The sequence below is a fragment of the Acomys minous genome (assembly GCF_964271855.1).
Source record: "Acomys minous genome assembly, chromosome: 12".
In the NCBI taxonomy this organism is placed as follows: Eukaryota; Metazoa; Chordata; class Mammalia; order Rodentia; family Muridae; genus Acomys; species Acomys minous.
Window position 1 is genome coordinate 5,345,031 of NC_140493.1, and position 25,490 is coordinate 5,370,520.

Consider the following 25,490-nt stretch of genomic DNA (forward strand, 5'->3'; position numbering starts at 1 on the left):
TTATTGTTTTCTATTGACTTTTAATCTTTGGCATTGTGATGCACAGCTATAGTCACTTATCTGTAGTTTCAAACTCTAAAAAGCATTTTTTAGATTTGACATTAAAATCTACGTGAACTGACATGGAAGAGGTTTCTGTTTTGATGGGTGCCTGTAAATGCAAGTGCATACCCATTTTGCTGCATGTACCAGTAATTATTTATAGATTACTGTGCTGCTCCAGATTATATTGACAAGTGATATATAGAATAAAATAACAGGTAATTTTGCTAAGTTTCAAGTGTGTAATTCTGCAGTACCGTTGGACCTTTATGGTTTGGGATAGTGGCCTTCATTGTTATCTGTATTTTTCCTAGTGCTTAGGTCCACTCACCCTTACTGAGAAAGCATTTTTAGAGCTTTTCTCTTTAATTTTAGTTGAACCTTAGTACTGACAAAGATCTACCTAAGATCACCCAGGCTGTCATGTTGTTGACTGGAGCAATATTTAACCAGGTTCCTGGCTTCCTAATTGGCCACAGATCATTGAGAATTACACTTTTCTGTATTTATCATTGTACTACAAGTTGGTCCTCATGCCAAAACTCTTTAAAGTTTATCTCCCACTTGAATTATTGATGTTTTTAAGAAAATAAAAACACTTGTAATAATTCTGTATAGATGAGAGGAAAATAGCCATGCTGAAGGGGGCTGCTGAGCTCTGTTAGACTCACTCTCTGTACTGTTACAGCTTAAAACAGCACTCAAATCTGTTCATCTTTCACAGTGGTCTCAGCCTTCCTAATGCTGTGACCTTTTAATGTGCTTCCTCATGTTGTGCTGACCCCCAAACATAATATTATTTTTGTTGCTAATTCATAACTGTATTTTTGCTACTGTTATGAGTTGTAAATATCTGATATACCAACCTGTGAGGGGGTCCCTGTACCCCCAAAGAGACCCTGGCCTGCAGGTTGAGAACTGCTGATCTATCAAGGTTTCGTCTACTTATTGATTAAACAAGCTTATGGCATGCCAAAGACCTTACTGAAAGATTTTTACATCTAATGTGGATACACAGGCCCCAGGGCTTGATTGCCCAGCACCAAACAAAAACAAAGCTACTTTTTACAATGTACTTTCAAATCTTTTTCCTTTGTCATACCCATTCCAACTCATTACAAATACTGCACAACTTGGTCTCTACCTGCTTTGCGCTTGAGCCTGTCCTTCTGATGGGCTAGGTATGGCTCCCGGGTACCTGCCAAGCCTTCTCCTCACAGCCCTGCTGGGGCTCAGCTGCTGTCTGGCCATCCTCAGTCTTCCACCAAGACTAACAGATTGTAGAGTCTGGAGCTAGTGATTTACTGCTCTGCTGGACCTAACTCTCCGAATAAAGCCTTTCAACTCCGTCTCTCTGTCTGCTCAGGATTAAACTATTGAGAGGAAGTAGCTTTTCTGAATTATTTAGAAAACAGAAATGCACACTTGAATAGCCAGCTTTATAAAGAGCACAATGGAAGAAATTTAAAGCATTTTTAGTCCTGAAGAGCAGTTAAAAAAAAAAAAAAGTAGGTTGAGATGAAAAGAATTTTATAGTGCTTTAGGCTTATCAATATCTTTGGAAAATATGTTAAATTTGGTTATTAAACTAACATGACTTAGGCTAGGTTTACTTAGTATCCTGTAACTACAATAACTAACTAATCCCAGTGTTAACAGGACTAAAAGCTTGCTTTCACAGTGAACAATTAGCTGACACATTCTTCCTGGGTGTTTTTTGTTTGGTTTGGTTTGGTTTTTGGTTTTGTTGTTGTTGTTTTGTTGTTGTTTTTTGTTTTTGTTATTTTAGTTTTAGAGGGAAGTTTATTATAGATCCCATAGGTAGGAGCTTGAGGGGAGGTGAGCAAAGAGCCTCTGACTCTTGTTTTTAATACAGTTTGTTACTTTCATTAAAGTACTCCCTGCTTCTGCGTAAAACTTAGAGAGAAAAGCACTTAGTCGCTTCCTCATTAGAACAGAACCACAGTTACATTTTCAGTGCATCTTGTTTTGTATGCATGTATGAGCACATAATAAATTGCCTTGTTTCTGGCTTTGTAACTCTAGCTTCTTAGTGATGACAAAATATCAGGTTAAAATTGGCTAATAAAAATATATCTGCAGCCTCTTATTAGTCCGTTATCCCCACTAGCAGCCAGCGGAGTACTCGATGACGTCATTGGCTGCGCCATGCTTCCCCGGGCGCCTTAAAGCTGAAGCCGAGTCCAGCGTTCTAGTAAGGCTGCCCTGGCTTATCCCTGATCTCAGGTTTCACCCTGTCAAGATAATTTGTATTTTTAACAGATTTCCTCCTCAAATATACATTTTTAGTTAGATTGTGAAAGCCAGTTATTTCTACTGTTGCTGCTTTGCCTTAGCAGCTGCTGTTCTCTGGGCTTCTCACTGAGACTCCTGTTCAGAAGCCTCATGTGCCTGTCCTTAGAGAGTAACAGCAGTCAAACATGCTAAACCCACATATTTACTACAAGGGAAGACAGCTCTAATTCATTTTGAAAATGAACTTATTTTAATTATTAGCCTAAGTTACTAACTGACTGGTGAATCATTTGATACTAACACCACTGTGGATTGCTTCTTCTTCCCCTATGTTTACCCCAAATTCTGTTTCATGGTTTACTTAAGGAGCCTTCTTTTTGAAGGGTGTTTTATTTGGATAGAGTACTAAAAGACAGACAGATGCTTTTATGTGTGTGTGCATGCCTGCGTGTGTGTGTGTGTGTGTGTGTGTGTGTGTGTGTGTGTGTGTGTGTGTGTGTTGAGACAGTCTCACTGTAGCCAAAGCTGGCCTTAAACTTGTCCTGCCTCGGCTTCTCAAGTCCTGGGGTCTTGGATATCACCATACCCACCCTAAATACTTTAAATAATATAAGTGCACACTGTTGTGCAAAGCTCTATGTTAATGGTCTCTGAAAGGTGCGCTTCAGAGTATTGTTAGTATAAGATGGAAGTTCTGGGGATGGAGAATCCCATTCTTACTTTTCCACTGACGCTCTGTAGAGCTGCACAGCCTAATGTCGGAAGTTGTTCTGCGGGAGCTGTTTTAATTCACCTGATCTTCCTGATAGAGAGAGGAAGGAATGGACATTATTCTGCTACTCCTAGCTGAGACTTCCAGAAGGTTTTGCCATTCCAGTTTATAATCTAGAGTTGATGAAGTTAAAACAATAAGCAAATACTCGTCAGTAGCAAGCACTGGAGTTTTGCTGATCTAGCTGATGGCTGTGGCCTTCAGTCACTGCAGAGGAAGCTAGAACCCGAGGTGTAGAGTGGGTCACTCCTGCCATGAGCAGACAGTGTGAGCCAGGTTAGACGGTCTGTCCGGAGGGAGTCTCTGGGTCTGGAACATGACAGCTACAGAGAAGGAAGTGACACCAGCTGCTTATTAAGCACTAACTGTTGTTCATTTGAATTACAATCTCCTTGGCCCTCCACTTGCTTCTTACTGGTCTGGCCTACCTTCTTTCAGGCCCAGGCCTGGGAGTGCTTGCAAGATATAGTTGGGGTAAAATGTTGACTTTTGGTGGACACCACGGAGTCACATTGATGCAGATAAGGCACATGGCTGTGGCAGGATTCAGCTCCTTCATCAATTTTCAGGTTAGTATGGCTGAATCGATTATAGTTTGTAGACATTCCCTTACTGCAGATTTATTGGCAGTGGAAACTGGGATCTTTTCCATGAGAGACATGGTTTACATTGGAATGCAATGATGGAACATGGTTGCAATCATTAAAAAAAAAAGAAAGAAAGAAAAGAAAGAAAGACAGACCTAGATCTAGTTATTTGTTCAACTTATTCAGACTTTTATTTTCTTTTAGATAACACTTCCTCAGACAGCTTCCTTGGCTCAGGTGACATAAGATCCTTTGGCCAAAATGCAAATGGACAGTGGAGAAATTCCACTCCAGCGTCAGTCTCAGCGTTACAAAAACCAAGAAATAGCCGAAGTCTTTACCTCGAAACCCGAAAGACCTCAAGGTTAGTTTTTGGTCTCAAACCTTTTTTCAAATATAAGGGGAAAGTGGCTGTAAGGTAGATGTTGCATTAGAATTTTCAATAAGTAATATCATTTTAGGGCTTTAAACTATAGCAATATACAAACGTTTATCCTTTGTACTGAATTTCGGTGGTATCTAAATCATTGGTAGAGACGCTTTAAAGGAAATCCTGGTGGGTCTGAGTGTTGAAGGATTCTGGAATCGTGTTCAGATGGAAGTCAGTCTCTAAAGTAGCAGTGGCAAAGAACGCAGCACTTCTTTTTTTTTTCTTTTTCTTTTCTTTCTTTTTTCTTTTTTCTTTTTTTTTTTAGTTTTTTATTTTATTTTATTCAATTTATGTATTTTTATTTCATGTGCATTGGTGTTTTGCATGCATGTATCTGTGCAGGTGTCAGATCCTTTGGAACTGGAGTGACAGTTTTGAGCTGCCATGTGGGTGTTGGGAATTGAACCCAGGGCACGCTGGAAGAGCAGCCAGTGTTCTTAATGGGTAAACTATCTCTCCAGCCCCGAACTCAGCCATTTTACAGCCTTTCACATGAGCTAACTTAAAGCCATCTGCCCCACATCTGCACTAGTCAGCTAGAGCCTAGTATCTTGTAACTTCTGGAAAGTAGGGGTTGTAGAGAAATGATGGTAGATTCACTTTGGCCTGGAGAGTTCAGAGTCTGTTCCTGACTGGAGCTTTGCTTCTGTGATTTGAATATAACCCAAATGTTGTTACTTTGTCATTATATAAGTGACCAACTTTACTTAAGATAATCCCTTAATTATTGATATCAATTGGTAATCCTTATCTAAGGTGCAAAAAGACATTGTAGACAACCATTTTATCTTTCCCAGGCACTTGCACTACCACTGCTATCTTGCTAGACACATCCTCCCAGCCTAAGAACAGAAACCCAAGCTGAAATTCAGAGTCTTTGATCCTTCCTGTACTATATTATACAGAAAAGTCCATAGATTTTTAAATAAGAGAGTATATTTGGTTTTTGGCTTTCTTTAGATCTAGTCAGCTCATTTAGATTGAGACCATATATTTATCTCAGTTTATTGAGTCTAGTTTAGTCAGGTATGAAACTATTTTGAGTCCTTTGGGGTTAATGGAAGAAAAGAAAAATTCAGTTTGGTTTGAGTAAGTACCTCGCTCAGGCTTGCTGGCTAATGGCCAATGGAAACCGTCATCTGAGGAGGGAAAATCTTAAAGTTGCTAAACTTTAGATGGTTGTGGTTTTGAGGTCACAAAGGTATTTTTCTTGTCAGTTTTCCCACTAGAAAGGACACATTAAGAATCCACAGTGAACTGTGCAGCCTGGTAGATCACAGAGCACGCTGTACAGCCTGGTAGATCACAGAGCACGCTGTACAGCCTGGTAGATCACAGAGCACGCTGTGCAGCCTGGTAGATCACAGAGCACGCTGTACAGCCTGGTAGATCACAGAGCACGCTGTGCAGCCTGGTAGATCACAGAGCACGCTGTGCAGCCTGGTAGATCACAGAGCACGTTGTACGGCCTGGTAGATCACAGAGCACGCTGTACGGCCTGGTAGATCACAGAGCACGCTGTGCGGCCTGGTAGATCACAGAGCACGCTGTGCGGCCTGGTAGATCACAGAGCACGCTGTGCGGCCTGGTAGATCACAGAGCACGCTGTGCGGCCTGGTAGATCACAGAGCACGCTGTGCGGCCTGGTAGATCACAGAGGACGTTGTACGGCCTGGTAGATCACAGAGCACGCTGTGCGGCCTGGTAGATCACAGAGCACGCTGTGCGGCCTGGTAGATCACAGAGCACGCTGTGCGGCCTGGTAGATCACAGAGCACGCTGTGCGGCCTGGTAGATCACAGAGGACGCTGTACGGCCTGGTAGATCACAGAGGACGCTGTGCGGCCTGGTAGATCACAGAGGACGCTGTGCGGCCTGGTAGATCACAGAGCACGCTGTGCGGCCTGGTAGATCACAGAGCACGCTGTGCGGCCTGGTAGATCACAGAGCACGCTGTGCGGCCTGGTAGATCACAGAGCACGCTGTGCGGCCTGGTAGATCACAGAGCACGCTGTGCGGCCTGGTAGATCACAGAGCACGCTGTGCGGCCTGGTAGATCACAGAGCACGCTGTGCGGCCTGGTAGATCACAGAGCACGCTGTGCGGCCTGGTAGATCACAGAGGACGCTGTGCGGCCTGGTAGATCACAGAGGACGCTGTGCAGCCTGGTAGATCACAGAGCACGCTGTGCGGCCTGGTAGATCACAGAGCACGCTGTGCGGCCTGGTAGATCACAGAGGACGTTGTACGGCCTGGTAGATCACAGAGCACGTTGTACGGCCTGGTAGATCACAGAGGACGCTGTGCAGCCTGGTAGATCACAGTGAGCTCTGCAGCCTGGTTTTAAAAAAAACCTAGTTGTTCTTCCTGAAAGGGGAGAACCCTCTGTAGTTCCTGTAGGGAGTTTTGGAATTTACTTGCAAAGGTTTTGTTATGAGACTTCATCTTTATACGTCTTTACATGTTTAAGGTAATTCCAAAGCGCTTTAGGGACAGGACTGTGGAATAGAAATGTGAACTAGTAATAGAAACAATATGTAAAAAAAGAAAAAAGAAACATTACGTATACACTTAGCATGCTTCCACTTCATGTTTTCCAAAAAGACTAATCTGATTTGTTCTCTCATGTCATATTGATATTTGGTTTTTGAGAGAAGAAATTCTAGATTGTGGATCCAAGAAAAACAGTTTTAGTTATTTGATAAATATATGATTTAGCAATCTAAGACCTTTTAAGAGGCAGAACCTGATGTTATAACCTTATATGTCAAATCCCATATTTCCCACAAGAGTACTTCTGTCATTCTAGCTGTTTTGTTTTAAGGTGCATTGGTGTTTTGCTTGCATACATCTTTGTGAGGGTGTCGAATCCCCCAGAACTGGAGTTACAGACAGTTGTGAACTGCCATGTGGGTGCTGGGAATTGAACCCAAGTCCCCTGTAAGAACAGCCAGCACTCCTAACCACTGGCCCATCTCTATCAATGTTTTTATTATTTATTAAAAGTAAAAACAATCACTAGGTTTATCTTAACTTTTCTTACAAACTTCTTTTTTAGTGGATTATCAAACACCTTTGTGGGAAAGTCAAACCATCACTGCCATGTGTCTGCGTATGAAAAGTCATTCCCCATTAAGTCTGTCCCAAGTCCATCCTGGAGTGGCTCTTGCCGTCGAAGTCTTTTAAGCCCTAAGAAAATTCAGAGACGACATTTCAGCACAGCAGAAGAGGTAAGAAAAAACTGCAGCCAGAGACTCTAAGAGCAGCAAGGGCCCTTTATGCAGTGAGCCATTTGTTTGCTCTCATCTACTTGCTTATAAACCATTGTACTTACCTCTTTATGCTTTTAAAAATGTTGTTCATCTGGGCGCAGTATTAAAAATTTTGTTCAGCTGGGAACAATGGCTCATGCCTTTAGTCCCAGCACTGGGAAGGCAGAGGCAGGCAGATTGCTGTGAGTTCGAGGCCAGCCTGGTCTACAGAGTGAGTTCCAGGAAGCCCTGTCTTAAACCAAACCAACAATCAAGCAAACAGAATATTTGTTCTAAGTTCAAAAATGTTAGAACATTATTTTTTCTACTGTCTTCTGTTCCTGTTGTTTTATAATCTTTCTGAGCTGTTGTTTTCTTTGGTAAAACCAAGAACTTTACAAAAACAAATTTAAAAAACAATGCATGCCTTTAATCCCAGTACTTGGAAAGCAGAGGCAGGCAGATCGCTGTGAGTCGAGACCAGCCTGGTCTACAAAGCGAGTCCAAGACAGCCAAGGCTACACAGTGAAACCTTGTCTCAAAAAAACAAAAAGAAAAAAAGAAAAAAATCCCAGTTTTTGTTTTAATAAATTTGATTTGGTAGAACACCCGCTCTTTTCACTAGGAATAGGTTTCTTCAATTATAAAAAGAAAACATAAAATGAAAATAAATTACTTTTTAAAAAAGCCAATGAGGGGACTGGAGAGATAGCTTGTTCAGTAAAGTGCTTTCTATTAAATATCAGGATGTAAGTTCAGTTCCCAGCACTCATATAAAAAGCCATACATGGTGGTGCATGCTTATAATCCCAGTCCTCAGCAGGCAGAGACAGGCAGCTGCCAGGGTGACTTGGTGACTTCCATGCCAGTGAGAGACCCTGTTTCAAAAAAGAAGACAGATGGCTTCTTGAGGGACACCCAGGGTTAACCTGTGGCTTCTACATGTATGTTTGTACATGTACCCGTGAGTGTCCATACACAGGCACGCCAGAGAGGCAGGCGGGTCATTGTGAGTTTGAGGCCCTAACCCCTTTCTTTTTTCTTGGGTTTTTTGTTTGCTTGTTTGTTTTTAATAGAAGTTCTTGGGGTGCACCCCTGGCCCTCTTAACCTCTATGAAGCTCAGAGTGGCCCAAACTGGTGGTATTTCAGGTGTTTATCACCATACCCACCTACCCCTACCCCATATCTAAAGTCCACATATGAGATGAACCACAGTATTTGTCTTTCTGAGTTTGGCTTAAACGCCTGATGTCCTTCTCTTTTTATAGGTCCCATGTGTGTCTGTGTGTGTGTGTGTTTGTATAGTGTATCTCCTTTATCCATTAATCCATCCATGGACGACTAGGTTGATTCTTTAACTTGGCTATTGTGAGTAGTGCTGTTATAAACATGGCAATTTATATTTGTTATTTTTTTTTATTTTATTTTCATGTGTACAGGTATTCTACCTGCATGTATGTCTGTGCACCACTTGCAAGCATGGTGCCTGAGGGTGTTGGATCCTGTAAAGCCTTTATTTTGAGAGTTTTGGTTTTTGTTTTTTTTTTGGCCTCTTATCTATCTTATCTCTCCTTCAATCCCAGCACTCAGGAGTCAGAGGCAGGTGGATCGTTGTGAGTTTGAAGCCAGCCTGGTCTACAAAGAGTCTAGGATAGCCAAGTTACACAGAGAAACCTTGTCTTAAAAAGCATATTTTTTTTAAAAAATCTTTTTGCAATTGAGGTGACAAAATATTAGAACACATATCATTATCAAATGTTCAACAAAATTGATATTTATTGAATTCTGATATTACCAGCAATGCTGAGATAATACCTTTTCTCCATTTGACCTATAGTGTTCTAGTGGTGTGGTCTTTTTTGGGGGAGTGGGTAAGACAGGTCTCCTGTCATGGAACTCATTATGTAGGCCAGGCTGGCCTCAAACTCAGTCACTTGCCTTTATTTCCCAAGTACTGGGACTAAAGGCATGCACCACCATTGCCCACCTGAAAACAGTGTTTTTCTTCCCTCCCTTTCTTTATTGATGTTTAGCTGTAGTAACTCTTTAATTTGCACACAATTCTTACTGTCCTTTAGGTCACCTTCCTATTTCTCTGGGTATTGAGCTGTCTTGTCCCCTCTTGATGCCCAGTGTTCTTTCTCTTCTTGGAATATAGTTTCTCCTTTGTTCCCCTGGCTGTTGTCATTTCTTGTGTCTCACAGGAACTTTGAACTCTTTATTCTGAGGAACTTAACCAGTGTCTCAAACACTAGTCAAGGCCATCAGCACCACACACACAATATGATGTGCCAGGCATTAAGCTGTGGCCCCCATGCCCTGCAGACAGCACTGCAAGCCCTTGTTTTCCCTTCGGGGTCTGTGTCCACCATATGCTTGCTTGAGTCTTCCTTTGTTTTAATCATTTAGCTGTTCAAATTTTAGGGTAGTTGGAGTTGTCATACTTCACAATTTAAATGCATCTAGTAAATGAGCAGCATTATAATAACAGTGTAATTAAAATTTACAGCAACAGTGCAAGATTCAGAAAGGGAAATGTTAGTCTCTGTTTACTTTCATGGTTAATTGCTTAGTTCACTCTGCTTTTAACAAACATTTTCAATTACATAAAATGTTACTGCACTTACTGAAATGCCGTAATGCAAACCCTAACACAGTAGAATTCCATTTTATGAAGATTAGTAGCTGAAAAAAGCCACTGAGACATGATTCTTCGTGAACCCAGTATTACTTCTGTGTAGAGTAGGTGCTTTGCAGTCGCAGGTCCCCATGGAATCCTTTCTCCCAGTGGCTCCTTTGTTCCACTCTTCCTTGCAGGGTCCTAAACCGCTTGAGTACATCAAGCCTTTTCCTTTCGTGGGCATTCATATTTGCATGTGTGCGTCCTTATAGTCTTTATTAACTTCCTCCTCTAGTTTAGGTTTCTGATGAAATACCGTATTTCAGATCAGATCTCTTGCTGTTTGCCCTCCATGAGTTTTTATCCCCCTTGCCCTTTACTTTTCTTCATGTCACGAACAAGTTTTTGATTGACAGTCTCTATAATAACTAATATAAAGGCCACAAAAGCTGTAAATATATTTTATTCAATTTGTGATTCTCAAATGACTAAAGCATAGTAGATGTTCAAGTCAGTGAGAAAAATGTTACAGATTATGAGGTTTTTTTTTTTCTAAATACTAAATTGAAACTTAGAGAAAAATAAGTAATGTTAAAAATGGAGACCATCTTTGAAAAATACTTGCACCTGCATAGCATAAGGAACTGTTGGTGAGATGCCTGACAGCGCTTGACTGTGTGCTTCCCTCCTTAGGGCCCAAGGGATCATTCGGGATTCTAAGAAGTCTTAAATGCTTTATTTCTGGACTCATTATCATTTGAGTGATTAAATAATTGCTTCCTGACTTTCTGATTTTATATTCAATAGCTTCTCAGCACTGCTAAAGCTCTCTGAGATTTAATTTGCTTAGCCCTCTTCTGCATAGAACATGGAGAGTATCATTGTTGTGCAGTGTTTCTTTATCTTGAGGACTGCTAGAGAGTCTGTCTGCATGTTGCCTCACTGGAGTATCTAAGATCTTTTTCTCTCTCCCTTACAGACAGTTCAAGAAGAAGAAAAAGAGATCTACAGACAGCTGCTGCAGATGGTCACAGGGAAACAGTTCTCTGTAGCCAAGCCCACCACACATTTTCCTTTACACCTGTGAGTCACGAAGCATCTTTCATATGAAGTTAACTTCACTGTTTGCTACTTGATACTGAAACTATACCTTTCCCCTACTAGGTCTCGGTGTCTTAGTTCCAATAAGAACTCTTTGAAAAACTCGCTGTTGAGAAATGGAAACTCTTGTGCGTCTCACGTCATTGGCTCTGACACGTCATCCTCTGGCTCTGCCAGCATTTTAACTGCGCAAGAGCAGCTGTTCCACAGTGCACATTCCCTGTCACCTCGTACCCCAGATGTTGCATTTGGATCCAAAGACTCTGATCGTCCCCATCACCTCTCTGCTCCTCACCAGCCAGATAGCGTCCCAGCATCAGCTACACCATCTGAAGGTGAGTAGTGCTAGCACCCAGTTAATGACTGTTCATTGGATCTGCTGCAGGCAGAGTGTAATGCATGTAACTTAATACATGTGAGATTTTACAATACATGAATCAGGTGCCGTGCCACGATGAAACCAGACCGACAAATAAAATTCATTCCTCTTTTCTCCTTTCTCTCTCTCCTCTATCCCTTCTTCCCTCCTCTCCTTTTTAAAAGGGTATTCTTTCTTCCTACACACAAATGACTTGGTATAATGTTTCACTTACTTATTTTTTGAAGAAGGGTCTTACTATATATTTCTGGCTGCTTGGCACTTGATATATTGTAGGCTGGCCTTGAACTTGTGGCAGTCCTGCCACCTTGGCATCCAGAGAGCTGGGAATACAGACATGCTGCACCAAGCCAGACTAAGTATTTTAACTTCCTGAGAGGGTCAAAGCTCACCTGCCCAACTGCTGCAGGAATTTCTCTTTATAATGGTTCTTTGAAGTTCTGTGAATTTTCAAGCATTAATCAAGTATTTATCATAAAACTTAATTTTGATAGAAGCTTCATTCATGTCAGAATGGTTGATCATTTTAGAAACAGAGTCTCCTGTCCAACTTTCAGCTAACGCACAGCAGCCTGAGCATTGGTGGAGGTGAAGCTTTTGTCATGAGGATAACTCTCCTCCTTTTTAAGTATGTACTGTAAAGCGAGGGTTAGGTGAAGTGTTAGCTCTGCGCACAGCGCACCTGTCTCTTCAGGCTCTTCCCTCCTTTCTCAGTTCAGTTGACTTAGTGCCATCCTCCTCATGCTCATCGCTTTCTGAACGTTTGTACTTGGGGATCAGTTTTTAATGAGACCACTTTTTAATTAATGATAACGTGAAAACTTGTATTACATTTTATGAAATTATTTACTGATAACTATCTTTTTACTTTCCAAAAATCTAAAGTTAAAAAGTCTCCAACATCACGTAGTAGGCTACTGGGATGAAGCTAGAGGGAACAGCATTCAGCACGGCGTTGCATCTGTCCTGTGCTGCAGGAATAGTCTAAGGGAGGCTGTACATAGCACAGTGCTTGAGAAGACCTGAGCCCTGCCCTTAAGGAGCATTTAAGATACACAGTGATGGAATCTGTGCTTTTAAAGTTATTGCTACAAATTCTTCTTTGTCTTCCCTCTTTTCTTTCCCTTCTTTTTACCTAAGTTAGTACATGTTATCAACTCCAGCCTTAGAAATTGTGGCATGCTTTTGTTCCCTAGACACAGCAGGAGGAAGCCCAGGAGCAGGGGCGGCCCGAGGGCAAATGAGCTTGTGTTTCTAGTTGTTCCTTATTTCTGGGGGCAAGAATGGAACTGTTCCACTTTTCCGTCTCTAGCTTTACCCATAGGCTGCTGTTATTCTCTCCGTGCCTGATGTTGTGCTTGTGGCATACGACATAATAACGTGTAGAAGCTTAAACTGAAGCCAGACGTGGTATATGGTGGCATTTTACTAATAACACTCTTATATTTCCTTGTTTAGGATCAGACTCTGTGATTTTACTCAAAGTGAAAGAATCTCAGACTCCAGCTTCCAGGTAAGCCTAGGGAAAGGGTCGGCTAATTTCCTTTTCTTTAGTTACAGTTTCTTCACTAAGTCACATAGTATAAAACTGCCCCCATTTAGGTCTCTTTCATGTGTTTTTCAAGTTATTTCAGTGACTTCCTGTCCCATCTTTTTCTCCAGCCTTCACTCTTCTTTATTATGGCTGGCACCAAGTTCTCCATGGTCTGCATTCCATGCTCTTGCCACAGTGTCTTTCTGAAATTCATGTCTCATCATTAAAGAGGTTTAATGGTCTTTAGTTATTAAATTACCTCAAGGATACCTTATTAAACTAGGGTTAAGCCAGAATGCCTTAGTGTGATGTAAAAAGAAGTCCTTCTCATATCTTAAATTCTCTGGCACTGTGTTCCCTTTAATGAGTATTGATTGAGAACCTGATGTGTGTTCGGTATTGGTATAGAGACTTGGACAGCAACAGTGACTAAGACTCGTTGTTCTCGAAGTGCTACATTTTACCTTTTCTTTTCTATTTGTTTGTTTGTTTAGTGTTTTTGTTGCTGTTCTTTTTGAGACAGGCTCTCACCGCATAGCTTAGGCTAGCCTGGAACTTGCTGTTTATTGCTGGGATTAAAGGTGTGCCACCACACCCAGTTATAAGGAGCTTCATTTTATATAAGGTTACAAACAAGTAGTGAGCAAAAAGTGCTATTTACCAGTGCTGTGAAGAAAAATGAATTAAGAGAGACTAGGGTTGAGGGTAGTGTTTATCTAAGGTGGCTGGAACAAGCTTGTGGTCAAATGCCAACTGATAGAAGTCAGAGAATCTTTCCTTCCTTCCTTCCCTTCCTTCCTTCTTTTCTTCTCTTCTCTTTTCTTTTCTTTTCTGAGACAGGCTGTCCTGGAACTCTCACTATAGACCAGGCTGGCCTAGAACTCAGAGGTCCACCTGCCTCTGCCTCCCCCCAAGTGCTAAGATTAAAGGTGTGCGCCACCACCACATGGCTGGAGCCATATTTGTAAATAGATCCCTTTTTTATGTCTTGATATACTAGACTGTTCTTAGTTTGTATGTATAATAGATGTTTTTGTCTTAGTATCATTGTTTCTTCTGTCTTTTTTATAACAATTTTTTTTTAAGATTTATTTATTATGTATACTGTGTTTTGCCTGCATGTACACCTACATGCCAGAAGAGGGCACCAGATCTCATTTAGGTGGTTGTGAGCCACCATGTGGGTGCTGGGTATTGAACTCAGGGCCTTTGGAAGAGCAGGCAATGCTCTTAATCTCTGAGCCATCTCTCCAGCCCCCAGAGTTTCTTCTGTCTTTAATGTGCTCTTTCCTTCAATTTGTCTGACACTAGTGTAAGTCTTCCCATAGAACATGACTTCTCCTGGAGGTTTCAGGCACTTCTTCCTCTGTGGTAGTTACTCAGGCTGCTCTGTCATCATCGTATATAGCCTTGGCAGTGTGACTCTAGGATGATAACAGTAGCTTTTTTTTTTTTTATGAGAAGATTACAGATGCTAGAATGTCTGTCTCAGCCCATCCCCTACTTCTCAGCTCCAGTATTTACTCTAAGCTTTGGGTATTCTACAAAAGTTTTGCTGTTAGGTGTGGAGAATGTATAGTTTGGACTTGTTATTTCTTGTCTGGTGCTTAGAGGCAGGTCTGACTTATGCCTATAGCTTCTTTTGGCCTTCATATAAATTCAAACTATTCCCTTGAACCTCATTTGTCAATAAAATTCCAGCATTAAGACCTTACCTGTTGAACTGAACTGTGTGAAGAGTAACATAGTGTAAGGTTGTGGTGCACTCCTGTGATTCCTGCACTTAGCAGGTGCAAGCAGGAGGATCAAGTCTTCCTCGTCTACACAGTGAGTTTGAACCCAGCCTCACATGGGATGGGTGCTTAGTAAATAAAGCTTTCCTAAATAAGTGATCAGTAAAAAAAGAAAAAAAAAAGCCCCAGATGCCCCACTTGAGTAACCCAAGTACCCAGTTTTACTCGTTGTTTAATGTGTTAGCATGCTGAAAGGCATTTCAACACTAGAAGAAGAAGCATAGTCTTTGGAATTGCACAGATAAATCTTAAAATACTTGTTGTTCCAGGACAATTTGCTCTTCTGAACCTCAGCATGGTTTGGTTTGGGTCTCTGTAAAGTGTGAGTATGAGGAGTCCTGTGGGTAACTGGGAGTTTAAAAGCGCTCCAACCACACTGTGTTACACATCTTGAAGCTGATGCCCGTAGAAGCCAAGTGACTTACTAGAATGAGAAAACTAAATGGCGCCAGGTCTCCTAGCTTGCAAGTTGACCCTTATTTACTTGTTCTACGGGCCTCAAAAGTTTCCTTTGGAGAAATGTCCACTCTCCTTCCAGTTGGTTCTGTGATAGATCTCTTAGATATCTTCAGGGACATAGAGCAGTGTGTGTGGGGGGGGTGGTGATGGGACCGTGACCCTCCTGTGACCCTGCTCAGGGTCCCCATGGTGTCTGTTCACAAGAGCCTGTGGAGTGGAGGAGGCCTGCTGTGTCCCTACCTTGGTTCATTGACTTCTTAACCAGTGTGACATGGAATATTTTATGAGTGGAGATTTTTACTATGTTCTATTATTATTTGGTTGGGTATGTTTTGACTCAGAAGTGCAAGAATTCAAAGATTTGGTTAAATTTTTAAAGAATCCTGTCAGCCTGAACCATTTGAGAACAGTATTTCTCCTTTTCTCTCTACCCCCGCGCCCCTCATATATGCCATTCTCTCCTACAAGTTGAGAGCTGGGCTCTCTGAGCTTTAGGTCATTTTAGTACATGTGTAATAATCTTGCTTTTTAATTTGTCTTACTTTGTATCAGTTGGATATCTTTTATTTCATAATTGCAAAGCAGGCTTACAAACTGTTGAAGTGATTGCTTTTGTTCAGGGAAGTGTTTGAATTTCCCCCATAACCTCTTCTGCTTATTTTCTTTCTCCACCTACAGTCCTGCTTTCTTCCAGGCAGAGCTATGGATCAAAGAGTTGTAAGTTATGTTTTTTTATTATTATTATTTCATTTTCATTTAGGAAGAAATAAAAAACTAGCTAATTATCCTAATTGTCTTTTCTCAGTGAGAATTACCTATTTGTGCTCTGCAGATACTGGATTTTTAAGAGTCTCTTACAGTTACAGTAGTTTGCTTTTTCAAATGTTTTTATTTCATGTGTATGAGTGTTGTGCTGCATGGACATGTGTGCGTCTGGTGCATGCAGTGCCCACCGAGGCCAGAGCCTTTCAGTTGGCCTCGGCCTCTGGCTTGTGAGCCTGAGGACACGGTGTGCAGCTGCAGTCGTGACAATGGACGTGGCCGCTCTGGTCTCGGTTCTGCATTTGGGTGGAGTCTAGAGTAAAGCTTCACTTTCATGAGCTATACAAGAGGCGTGCTCTCGAAACAGGACTGTTATTCACAGATACCCACAGAAGTCTACGAAGTGTGTGTAAATTGTTCCAGTAAAAGTGATAGAATAGTGTAAATAACCGTGTTGTTTTACTGTGTCTTGAGGTGTAACTGTGAGGTCGGAGTGGGCTTTCTGTCCCTGGGAGCTATGTCTGGCCCTGGCTGTCTGCCGGGTGGGGCAGCGATGTGACTGGAGATAAGACGCTGATCTGACTGCTGCTTTTCCTTTCCTAGAACTAGTGTTTATGACTCTCGAGCACGGGAAAGATGGCGCCAGATTGAAGAACAGAAAGCGTTGGCCCTGCAGCTCCAAAACCAGGTAAACCAGCAGCAGTGTTAAGATTGAAGTAAGGATCTGCTCAGCGGCTCAGAGCACTGGCTGCTCTTGCAGAAGACTGAGGTCCCAGGCCCAGCACCCACACAGGGGCTCACAATCCTCAGTAACTCCAGCTGCAGGGGATCCGGCATCCGCTTGGCGTACACGCAAACATGCAGGCAAAGCATAAAAGATAAAAATCAGCTAGGCTTGGTGGCGCACACCTGTAATTCCAGCATTTAGGAGGCAGAGGCAGGTGGCTCTCTTGAGTTCAAGGCCAGCCTGGTCTACAAAGTGAGTCCAGGACATCCAGGGCTACACAAAGAGGCCTTGCTTGGGGTGGGGGGGAAGTGCTTTTGCCTGATACCCATCTCCAAAAAATAAAAATAAATAAGGAAATAAAATATTTTTTTAAAAAAAGATTATAAAATAAATAGCACATCCAGGCTGAAACTGTTGGGGAGGTTACGTGTGCTTGAGTGTTGGCTGCACACTCATGTAGTGTAAGCAGCATAACATTTAAGATATGTGGCCGATGCACCAGACTGACTCACCTCACAGAGGTCAGATAGCAGGTTTCTTTGTCCCACTTATTCTAAAGTTCTATCTCCAGAGACTGCAGGAGCAGGAACACGCAGTACCTGACTCCGTAGAACTGCACCTTCGTGTACCTCTTGAAAAGGAGGTTCCTGTAACAGCTGTCCAAGAAATCAGGAAAAAACAAGAAATAACTGATAGTGAAAACGAATTTCCTGAAATTACAGAGGTAAGGGTACATACTGAAAGTTTCTGCAGTAGAATTCCTACACTACAGGGTGTGGTGGCCCACGCCTTTAATCAGTACTCTGAAGGCACACTGGAGGCAGAGGCAGGTAGATCTCTGCATTTGAAGCCAGCCTGATCTACATAGATGTTCCAGGCCAGCCAGAACTACATAGTGAGCCCCTGTCTCAAAAAAAGAAAGAAAAGAAAGAAAAATTCTACAATTGCTTTTTGTTTAGAAAGGATGTTGTGGGCAGTTTCAAACACAATGCAATCGCGTATCTGACATTTAGATTGTATTTGTATAGTTATATTTTTATTTGTCTTATGCACCAGTGTTTACTTTTAATGGTAATTAAAAATTGTTAAGATAATTATGGGTGGGTTTTAGCACCTTCAGTGAAAAGATAGGTAATAAAGTTATATTTATTTTTTGTTGTTTTTGTTTGTTTGTTTGTTTGTTTTGTTTTTGTTTTGTAACAATTATTTATTTATTATGGATACAGTATTCTTCCAGGGCATATGCTGACATGCCAGAAGAGGGCACCAGATCTCATTATAGATGAGCCACCATGTGGTTGTGGGAATTGAACTCAGGACTTTTGGAAGAACAGCCAGTGCTCTTAACTGCTGAGCCATCTCTGCAGCCCCTGTTTTTGTTTTTTGAGACAGGGTTGCTCTGTGTAGCCTTGGTTGGTCTGGTCTCTTTGTAGACCAGGCTGGCCTGGAGCTCAGAGATCCGCTCACCTCTGTTTCCTAAGTATTGGATTATAGGTGCTCACTATCACGCCCGACCCATATTTTATATTTCCATTTGTAATACTTTTTTTATATTTCAAAAAACAATTTTTGTTGTGGGTTTGGCTTGGGAGATTTTGTTCTGCTTTGATTGCAGTTGTAGGAAGTGGGCACTGTTTCACATATACTGATCTGTGCCCCCGGCTCACATAAGAAATAACTGGATAGCAAGCTATGAGCTGAGAAGTACAATTTCTTCTCTGTTTTTGTTCTGTCTTATTTTCTTTTAAATTAGCATGCAAAGGGTTTCATTACATTTTCATACATATTTTCTTTTTATAATGTTTCTTTTTAAGCAATAAAAATCCATTGTGAAAAATTTGAAAAATAGCTAGAAGTCTATGTATGTTTTTAAAATCTGTTTCTTAATTCATAACCACTTTCAAAACACTGTTGCACTGGGTGCAGCTTAGGGGTAGAGTATTGCCTTCCAGTGCAAGGTCCTGGATTTGATTGTGAGCACCATTAAGATGAAATGGCCGCTGTGTAGCCAGTGTGCACCACATGCTCCCTATAGCTGTACCAAACTCCATGTTTCGTATCTGTAAAAGTGAAACAACCCTGTCTATGAAGAGAGTGTCCGACTAAACGATGCTGCTTTCACTCCTTACCCTTTGCATAAGCTTTTGTTTCTTGGAAAACTATTTGAACTAGAAGCATAAAACATAAAGAAACCTTGTAAGGGGCTTGGAAGATGCAAGCAAAGGTTATGTCAGTTCTCAGGATCTGATAGGAACCAAGGATCTGAACGTTCTGTGGAAATAGAAAGAGGAGGGCTAAGAGGGTGGAGGGGAGGGGTAACAGGAAGAGAAGCCAAGCCTTAGAAAGAAGGGAACCGTAACAGCAGACAGGCCGGTGTTGAGTCCTGCTAAACATAGTGTGGGGGTTGGTGAGAAACCGTCTTCCCCCAGAGACCATTATGTTTGATCTTTTCCTTTCTTAGGAAATGGAGAAGGAAATAAAGAATGTGTTTCGTAATGGTAACCAAGATGAAGTCCTCAGTGAAGCTTTCCGCTTGACCATTACACGCAAAGATATTCAAACTCTAAACCATCTAAATTGGCTCAATGATGAGGTAATCTTGCACTTACTTTATATGCAAATTGTGTTATCTCAGTGTTTCGCAGAGTGTGGTTCTTAGATGACAGCTAAGGTTCTAAGATGGCAGCTAAATGCCTCTCTCAGACATGGTACAGGGCAGCATTTCACATAGCGCGGTGCTTCTGTGTACTGGAAAGACAGTGGTTCTGATGTCACCTGCCCCGGTGGATCCTGAAAGGAAAGCCATGCTCACATGAGTATTCTCACTCTGCTTAAGGTGCCTGCTCTGTAGTTCATAGTTCTGAGCAAATACTTAATGTCTGACCTCACTGCACATGAGGGGACGCTTTGGGAGCTAGGCAGGAACCAGGTCTGCTTCCTTTTCCTCGTCTGTTTGCTCTAGGTTACTTATATTGTACATGATAAATTTTCTAAAGTGGCAGTCATTTGTATGTGGTATTTCTAAAACTGATGTTGAAAAAATTAAATTGTTTTTATGTGGTTGAGAGAAAGAGGGGAATTTCAATTAAACATATTAATTACGCCATAATCTTGTCTTTATCCCAAACATTTGAAAGCCTGTTTCATTTTAAAAGCATAGGAGATTAAGAAACTCCCAAGGTCATAGAGGTAGTAAGTAGCAGACCCCGGCTCTGTGTTTACTGTAAGCCATTGCCTCGGAGTCTTAAATAGGATCCTTTAAGAGACAGCAAGTGTAGAATTTAAGGCCATACATCACACCCAAGATGTTGATTTCCTTTAGGCCACTGTGTTGCTCCATCGTCTGTGGTGCTGGTTAGTTTATAAGATAAACTGTGCGTATTATTTTTTGACTTAGAATGGTAAGGAACACATCTCTGTTAGAAACCCTCACGTCTTTTGGCTCCTCAGGTAATAAAACGATGGATTAAACGATAGTAGAGAAGAGCTCATCAAATTAAAGAGGGAAAAAAGTCAGTCATAATCTAAAGTGTCCTCTTACAAATTGTTTTTGATCAGTGATCACTTACTATATTTTTCGGCCTATAAGACGCACTTTCCCCCAAAAGTTGGGGGAGGGATTAGGGTGTACCTTATGGTCCAATCGTTGTTTTTACTGGTTTTCTTGTTTACTGCTCTAAAAATGGTGTGTCTGGCTCGAGAGGTGACTTAGAGGTTAAGAACACTTGCTGTTCTCCCAAAGGTCCTGAGTTCAATTCCCAGCATCCACATGGTGCCTCACAACCATCTATAATGAGATCTAGTGCTTCCTTCTGGCCTGCAGTTGTTACATGCAGGAGAATATTGTATACATAATAAATAAATAAATCTTTAATAAAAAACACATAAAACAGGGTGCGTCTTAGAGTCCATTTTTCTTTTCTTGCCACTGCTGGAGAAGAAAATTATTCCAAAAGGATTGTAGCCTGTTTGTTATGTTATACTAAACCTAGGGGGCAGCAGTGAGTAGGATATAAGCTGCATTCTTGCCCTTTACTGTGGCAGTTACCTCAGAGAGATTCCTTACAGAGGCAGCATTCATCAGGACTCTGCATGCAAGTTAGTGGAAATTACATGGTTTAGTGTAGATGCAGTGGAAGAAAGATTCTTTCTCTACTGTATCTCTCCTCCACCCACCTATGTTGTTGGAGAGGGTGCTTTTCTTCTGAGTTCAGAGCATTAACTTCTAAAGCAGATGCAAAGTCACTTCTTCAAGATTATAATGAGAACTATTTTAAGAAGCACCAGTTTTGAAGTATCATATTTCTTAGGCTTAAATAGTCAACATTTGATGAACTATTAGATATACTTAAATTCTAATGTTTATTTTATAAATAATTAATTCTTTTTCATCAATTATGAATATTGAGTCTTTTATAAGTAGCTCATGTTTTTTTCAATTCTATTCTTCCCTCAAATATTCTTGTAAATAATTTTTGTTTTGTGTCCTGTCATTATTATAAGAAGTATTAAAATTCTTTGCAAAACAAGATAACTCATAAATTTTTCTTACCATTGGCAAGATAATATAAGAGCCAGGAAATGAAAAGAATCAGATTTATTTTTCATTGACAAGATAATATAAGAACTAAGAAGTGAAAAGAATCAGATATATTTTTTAAAGAAAATAAAATTCTCGGTATTCCAAAAGGAGGAAGGGAAGGGGGAAAAAAGAAAAATTCCAGGGCCAGAGGCATGGCCAGAGCAGGTAAAGGTGTTTGCTGCCAAGGCTGATGACCTATATTTGGTTCCCAAGACCCACATAGCAGAGAACCAACTCCTTCAAGTTGTCCTCTGACTTCCACTCCTGTCTGCCATGGTGCAACTATGTTCATACATACATAAACATATACACATAAATAAATAAGTAATAATAATTTTTTAAAAAAGATTTTTATTTATTTATTATTTGTACAGTACGCCGCATTCTGCCCACATGTGTGCCTGCCCACCAGAAGACGGCACCAGATCTCATTATAGATGGTTGTGAGCCACCATGTGGTTGCTGGGAATTGAACTCAGGACCTTTGGAAGAACAGCCAGTGCTCTTAACTTCTGAGCCATCTCTCCAGCCCCAGTAATAATAATTTTTAAAAAGTCCAAAAGTCCTGTATTTGGATATAAAGCCATTATACTACCCTAGTCTCTTTTTCATATTTGCTTGCTTGCTTATTTATTTATTTATTTATTGGTTTTTGTTTATGTTTTTTTAAAGACAGAGAGTCTCTACAGCCCTGGCTATCCTGGAACTCTGTGGATCAGGCTGGTTTCAAACTCACAGAGCTCCACCTGCCTTTGCCCAGCCCTCCCCCCCCCCCACCTCCACCTACCCCCAGTGCTGGGATTAAAGATGTGCACACCACACCTGGCCCCTGATCTCTTCTTAAAAAGAAAAATAAAATTCAATGACACTCATCTTTAATACCAGCACTTGTGAGACAGAGGCAGGCAAATCTCTGAGTTTGAGGCCAGCCTGGTTTACAAAGCTAATTCCAGGACAGCCAGGCTACAAAGAGAAACCCTGTTTCAAAAAACAAACAAACAAACAAAAAGATTTCCATGCCTACTTATTCAATAGATTTTTAATTTTATTTTTATAAATGAACTTATTAAATTCTATGTGGTTTCAAAGGACTAATTTGAGATTTTTACTGCTACATAAGAAAACAAAACTTCTCAAAAATAGAATGTAGGAACTGACTACCCTGTAAAAAATCACACACAATAAAAGACTGATAAAATGGATACTGTAGATAAAGATTTGTATCCTGATCAAGAATTCAGTCATCAGTAATGTCTAAAAAGAGGAAAGCAAAATGAAAGAAAAAATGTTTACCTCAGCAGTCGATGGGAGTGGACATGAAGAAGCAGGTGTTTTCACACGAGTGGCAGTACCAGCAGTCACTAGTTCCTAGAGGCAGAACTCCCTGACTCCTAACGTCCTTCGGCTTCAGGAGTCTGTGTTAATCATTCTGATAAGAGGCCTGCTTTAAGCTAGATGTCTTTGCTTCTTTGAAGGCCCAAGTGTTGCTTATTTTTCTTTTTTAAAAATTATACTAAACTAAGCCAGGCGTGGTGGCGCACGCCTTTAATCCCAGCATTCAGGAAGCAGAGGCTGGTGAGTCGCTGTGAGTTCGAGGCCAGCCTGGCCTACAAAGTGAGTCCAGAACAGCCAAGGCTACAAAGAGAAGAAACCCTGTCTCAAAAAATTATACTAAACAAAACATATAAAAAAGTTCATACATTGCAAGAAGGTAGTGCACAGTTGTCCCCGAGAGAACAGACGAGGGGGATGGTGCCATAGTCTAATCGTGTTTAGAGGAGGCTGGGATGTGGCTCAGGGGTAGAATGCTTGGCTTTGCCCTCTAGCACCAGAAACAGAGAAGAGAAAAAGAACTAAATAAAATTAGCTCTAATATGTTTTGTTTAACCCAATCATATCCAAAAGTCATTTTTGCTTTGTAGTCCATATTAAAATATTAATGAGTTATTTTACTTTCTCTTTGAAGTAGGCTGTAAATTTGATATCTTAGTTGGTAATAATCATAACCCAAGAACTTAACCTTGACTAGTTGCTACCATTGGACAAATGTCAGTGAAAAAAAGGCATTGAGTTTAAAAGTAGAGGCTGTTAGACTGGTAAAAGAAAACTGTAAGAATCGACCTTCCCAGCACTGCTGGCACTGAGCCGAGGACCCGTGTGTTAGTCATGTACTTTTTAGTGACCCACATGCCGAGAACGTAAGGTCCTGTTCTGAATGCTAGGATACAGAGGGTTACAAACTGGAGGATGTCATGCAAACGCTAACTTAAAAAGTGACTCTATTAACAGCACACAGTTTATTTTGGAATGAGGACTGTTAGCAGTGATAGAACTTCATAGTAAGAGGGGTCAGTTCACCAAGAAAACTTCACAGCGTCAATACACACATTTAATAACACATCCAACACACGTGAAACGGGAGGAGGAGGAAGCACACTGCGCTCCCCAGGGCTTTCAGCCCTTCTCACTCCCCAGCAGTGATAGAGTACGTGGAGAGTCAGCGCAGTGTGACGAGCAGCCGCAGCGCTTCCTTCTTCCTTTGTCATTTGTCCTCCAAGAACCGTCCCCATACCAGCCCTCAGGACTAAGTCACATGGGTGAACTGGAAGCTAGCCAAAAGATACGCCTGCCTTTTTGGGAGTGGGGGGTGGCGGCACACTCACAGTAATTATTTCCAGTTTTTTGTTGTTGTTTTGGGTTTTTTTGTTTTGTTTTTGGTTTTTCGAGACAAGGTCTCTCTGTGTAGTCTTGGCTGTCCTGGACTGGTTTTGTAGACCAGGCTGGCCTTGAACTCACAGTGATCCACCTGCCTCTGCCTCCCGAGTGCTGGGATTAAAGGCGTGCGCCACCACGCCCAGCTTGCCTGCCCTTTTAAAAAAATTTAGCAGTAATTCTGAGCATTTGTTCTTGAATTACACACGAGAAGACAAAGTCATATGTATAGTAGGGTAGCTGCATTTTCTAGATTAGTCTAGAGCTTGATCAGATAGTCTCGGAACCATAATAGCAAGTGCTACTATTTTGTTATCTTCTTATCCCGGTGTCTGATCAGGAGGGTTACGGTGTGCACGGTTGTGGGAACATTTCCTCCTAAACTAAGCAGTTAGGTTCAGAGTAGCCATGGAAGAGCCAAACACTAACACCTCCCCACTAGGGGATATGATACTTTGAGATTTGTCTGGTTTATTGGATAAGAAAAAGGATACAAATACCAGTGATCATTTATGCTATCATGGTAACATTCAGCTATGGGGAAAAAAACTCAACTGGGGAAAAAACCCAGTCTTAGTTTGAAAACACTGTAGGATTTTCTGGGCTGGAGAGATGGCTTAGTGTTTAAGACCACTGGAAGCTTGCAGAAGACCGAGGTTTGCTTCCCAGCATGCACATGGCAGCTTAAAATGGTCTGCAACTCCAATTCCAGGGGATCTGCATAAAAGTGGTACACAGACATGCATTCAGGCAAAAACACTCATATACATAAAATAGATACATATTTTTTAATTTACAAAAGAAGACATTGTAGACTTTTAAAGAGAAGCTTCTTTGCAGCTTAAGGCTGGCGACTCATCAAATAGAATAGAAAAGGAACAAAGACACTGTAAACAAATTTCCTATCCTCAAACAAGGCTGCATAGACAAGCAGACGCTGTGGCCAGGCTCTTCAGGGAGCAGTAGGAACGCAGTTTCTTAGGCACTGGCAGCCACAGGCAGCAGGCAAGTGCGTGCCAGAAAGGGTGGCAAGTGGACTAACCTAGCCGTGGCAAGACCCCAGACTGGGGTACGTTAGCCCCTGTTTCAAAGGGGCTTTAAGATCTGCTGGGCTAAAAGAATCTTGTGGGCCAGAGAGAGCTCTTGCCATTGGGAAGGAAGGACTTTTGTTCTCATAAGATACAAGCAAATGCTGTGGCATCGCTGCTTCTCTTTCATCTTGAACACTGTGGTCCCTTCTCTCATCTCTTCCCTTCATCTCCAGCCCCACTCTGTGGGATGGCACGGAGGATTTTTTGTAGCTTATTTTGAGTATGATTGTGTCTTGGCTGAACTATGGTAGCTCTCCTCGTCTGAGAGAGATTTGCATCTAAATTTAGCCTGGATATCAGATTGCAAATTCTCAGTTAATGGGAGGGAATGTCGAGGCTCCCAGGCTCCCTCTGCTAGGGTGTAGGGGAAATGGAAAAGGACCCAGATCAT

General features: G+C 41.4%; 1 protein-coding gene across 1 annotated transcript in view; it reads left to right on the forward strand.

Annotated features, from left to right (window-relative positions):
• The window catches only part of SENP1 (SUMO specific peptidase 1), a 46,496-nt gene that overhangs the window by 10,416 nt on the left and 10,590 nt on the right, over window positions 1-25,490 (forward strand). The window contains 9 exon segments of the mRNA XM_084748641.1: window positions 3,862-4,021; window positions 7,146-7,317; window positions 10,939-11,042; window positions 11,124-11,395; window positions 12,898-12,952; window positions 15,904-15,942; window positions 16,591-16,675; window positions 17,286-17,438; window positions 19,176-19,307. Of these exon segments, the coding sequence (XP_084604767.1) occupies window positions 3,862-4,021; window positions 7,146-7,317; window positions 10,939-11,042; window positions 11,124-11,395; window positions 12,898-12,952; window positions 15,904-15,942; window positions 16,591-16,675; window positions 17,286-17,438; window positions 19,176-19,307 (1,172 nt within the window).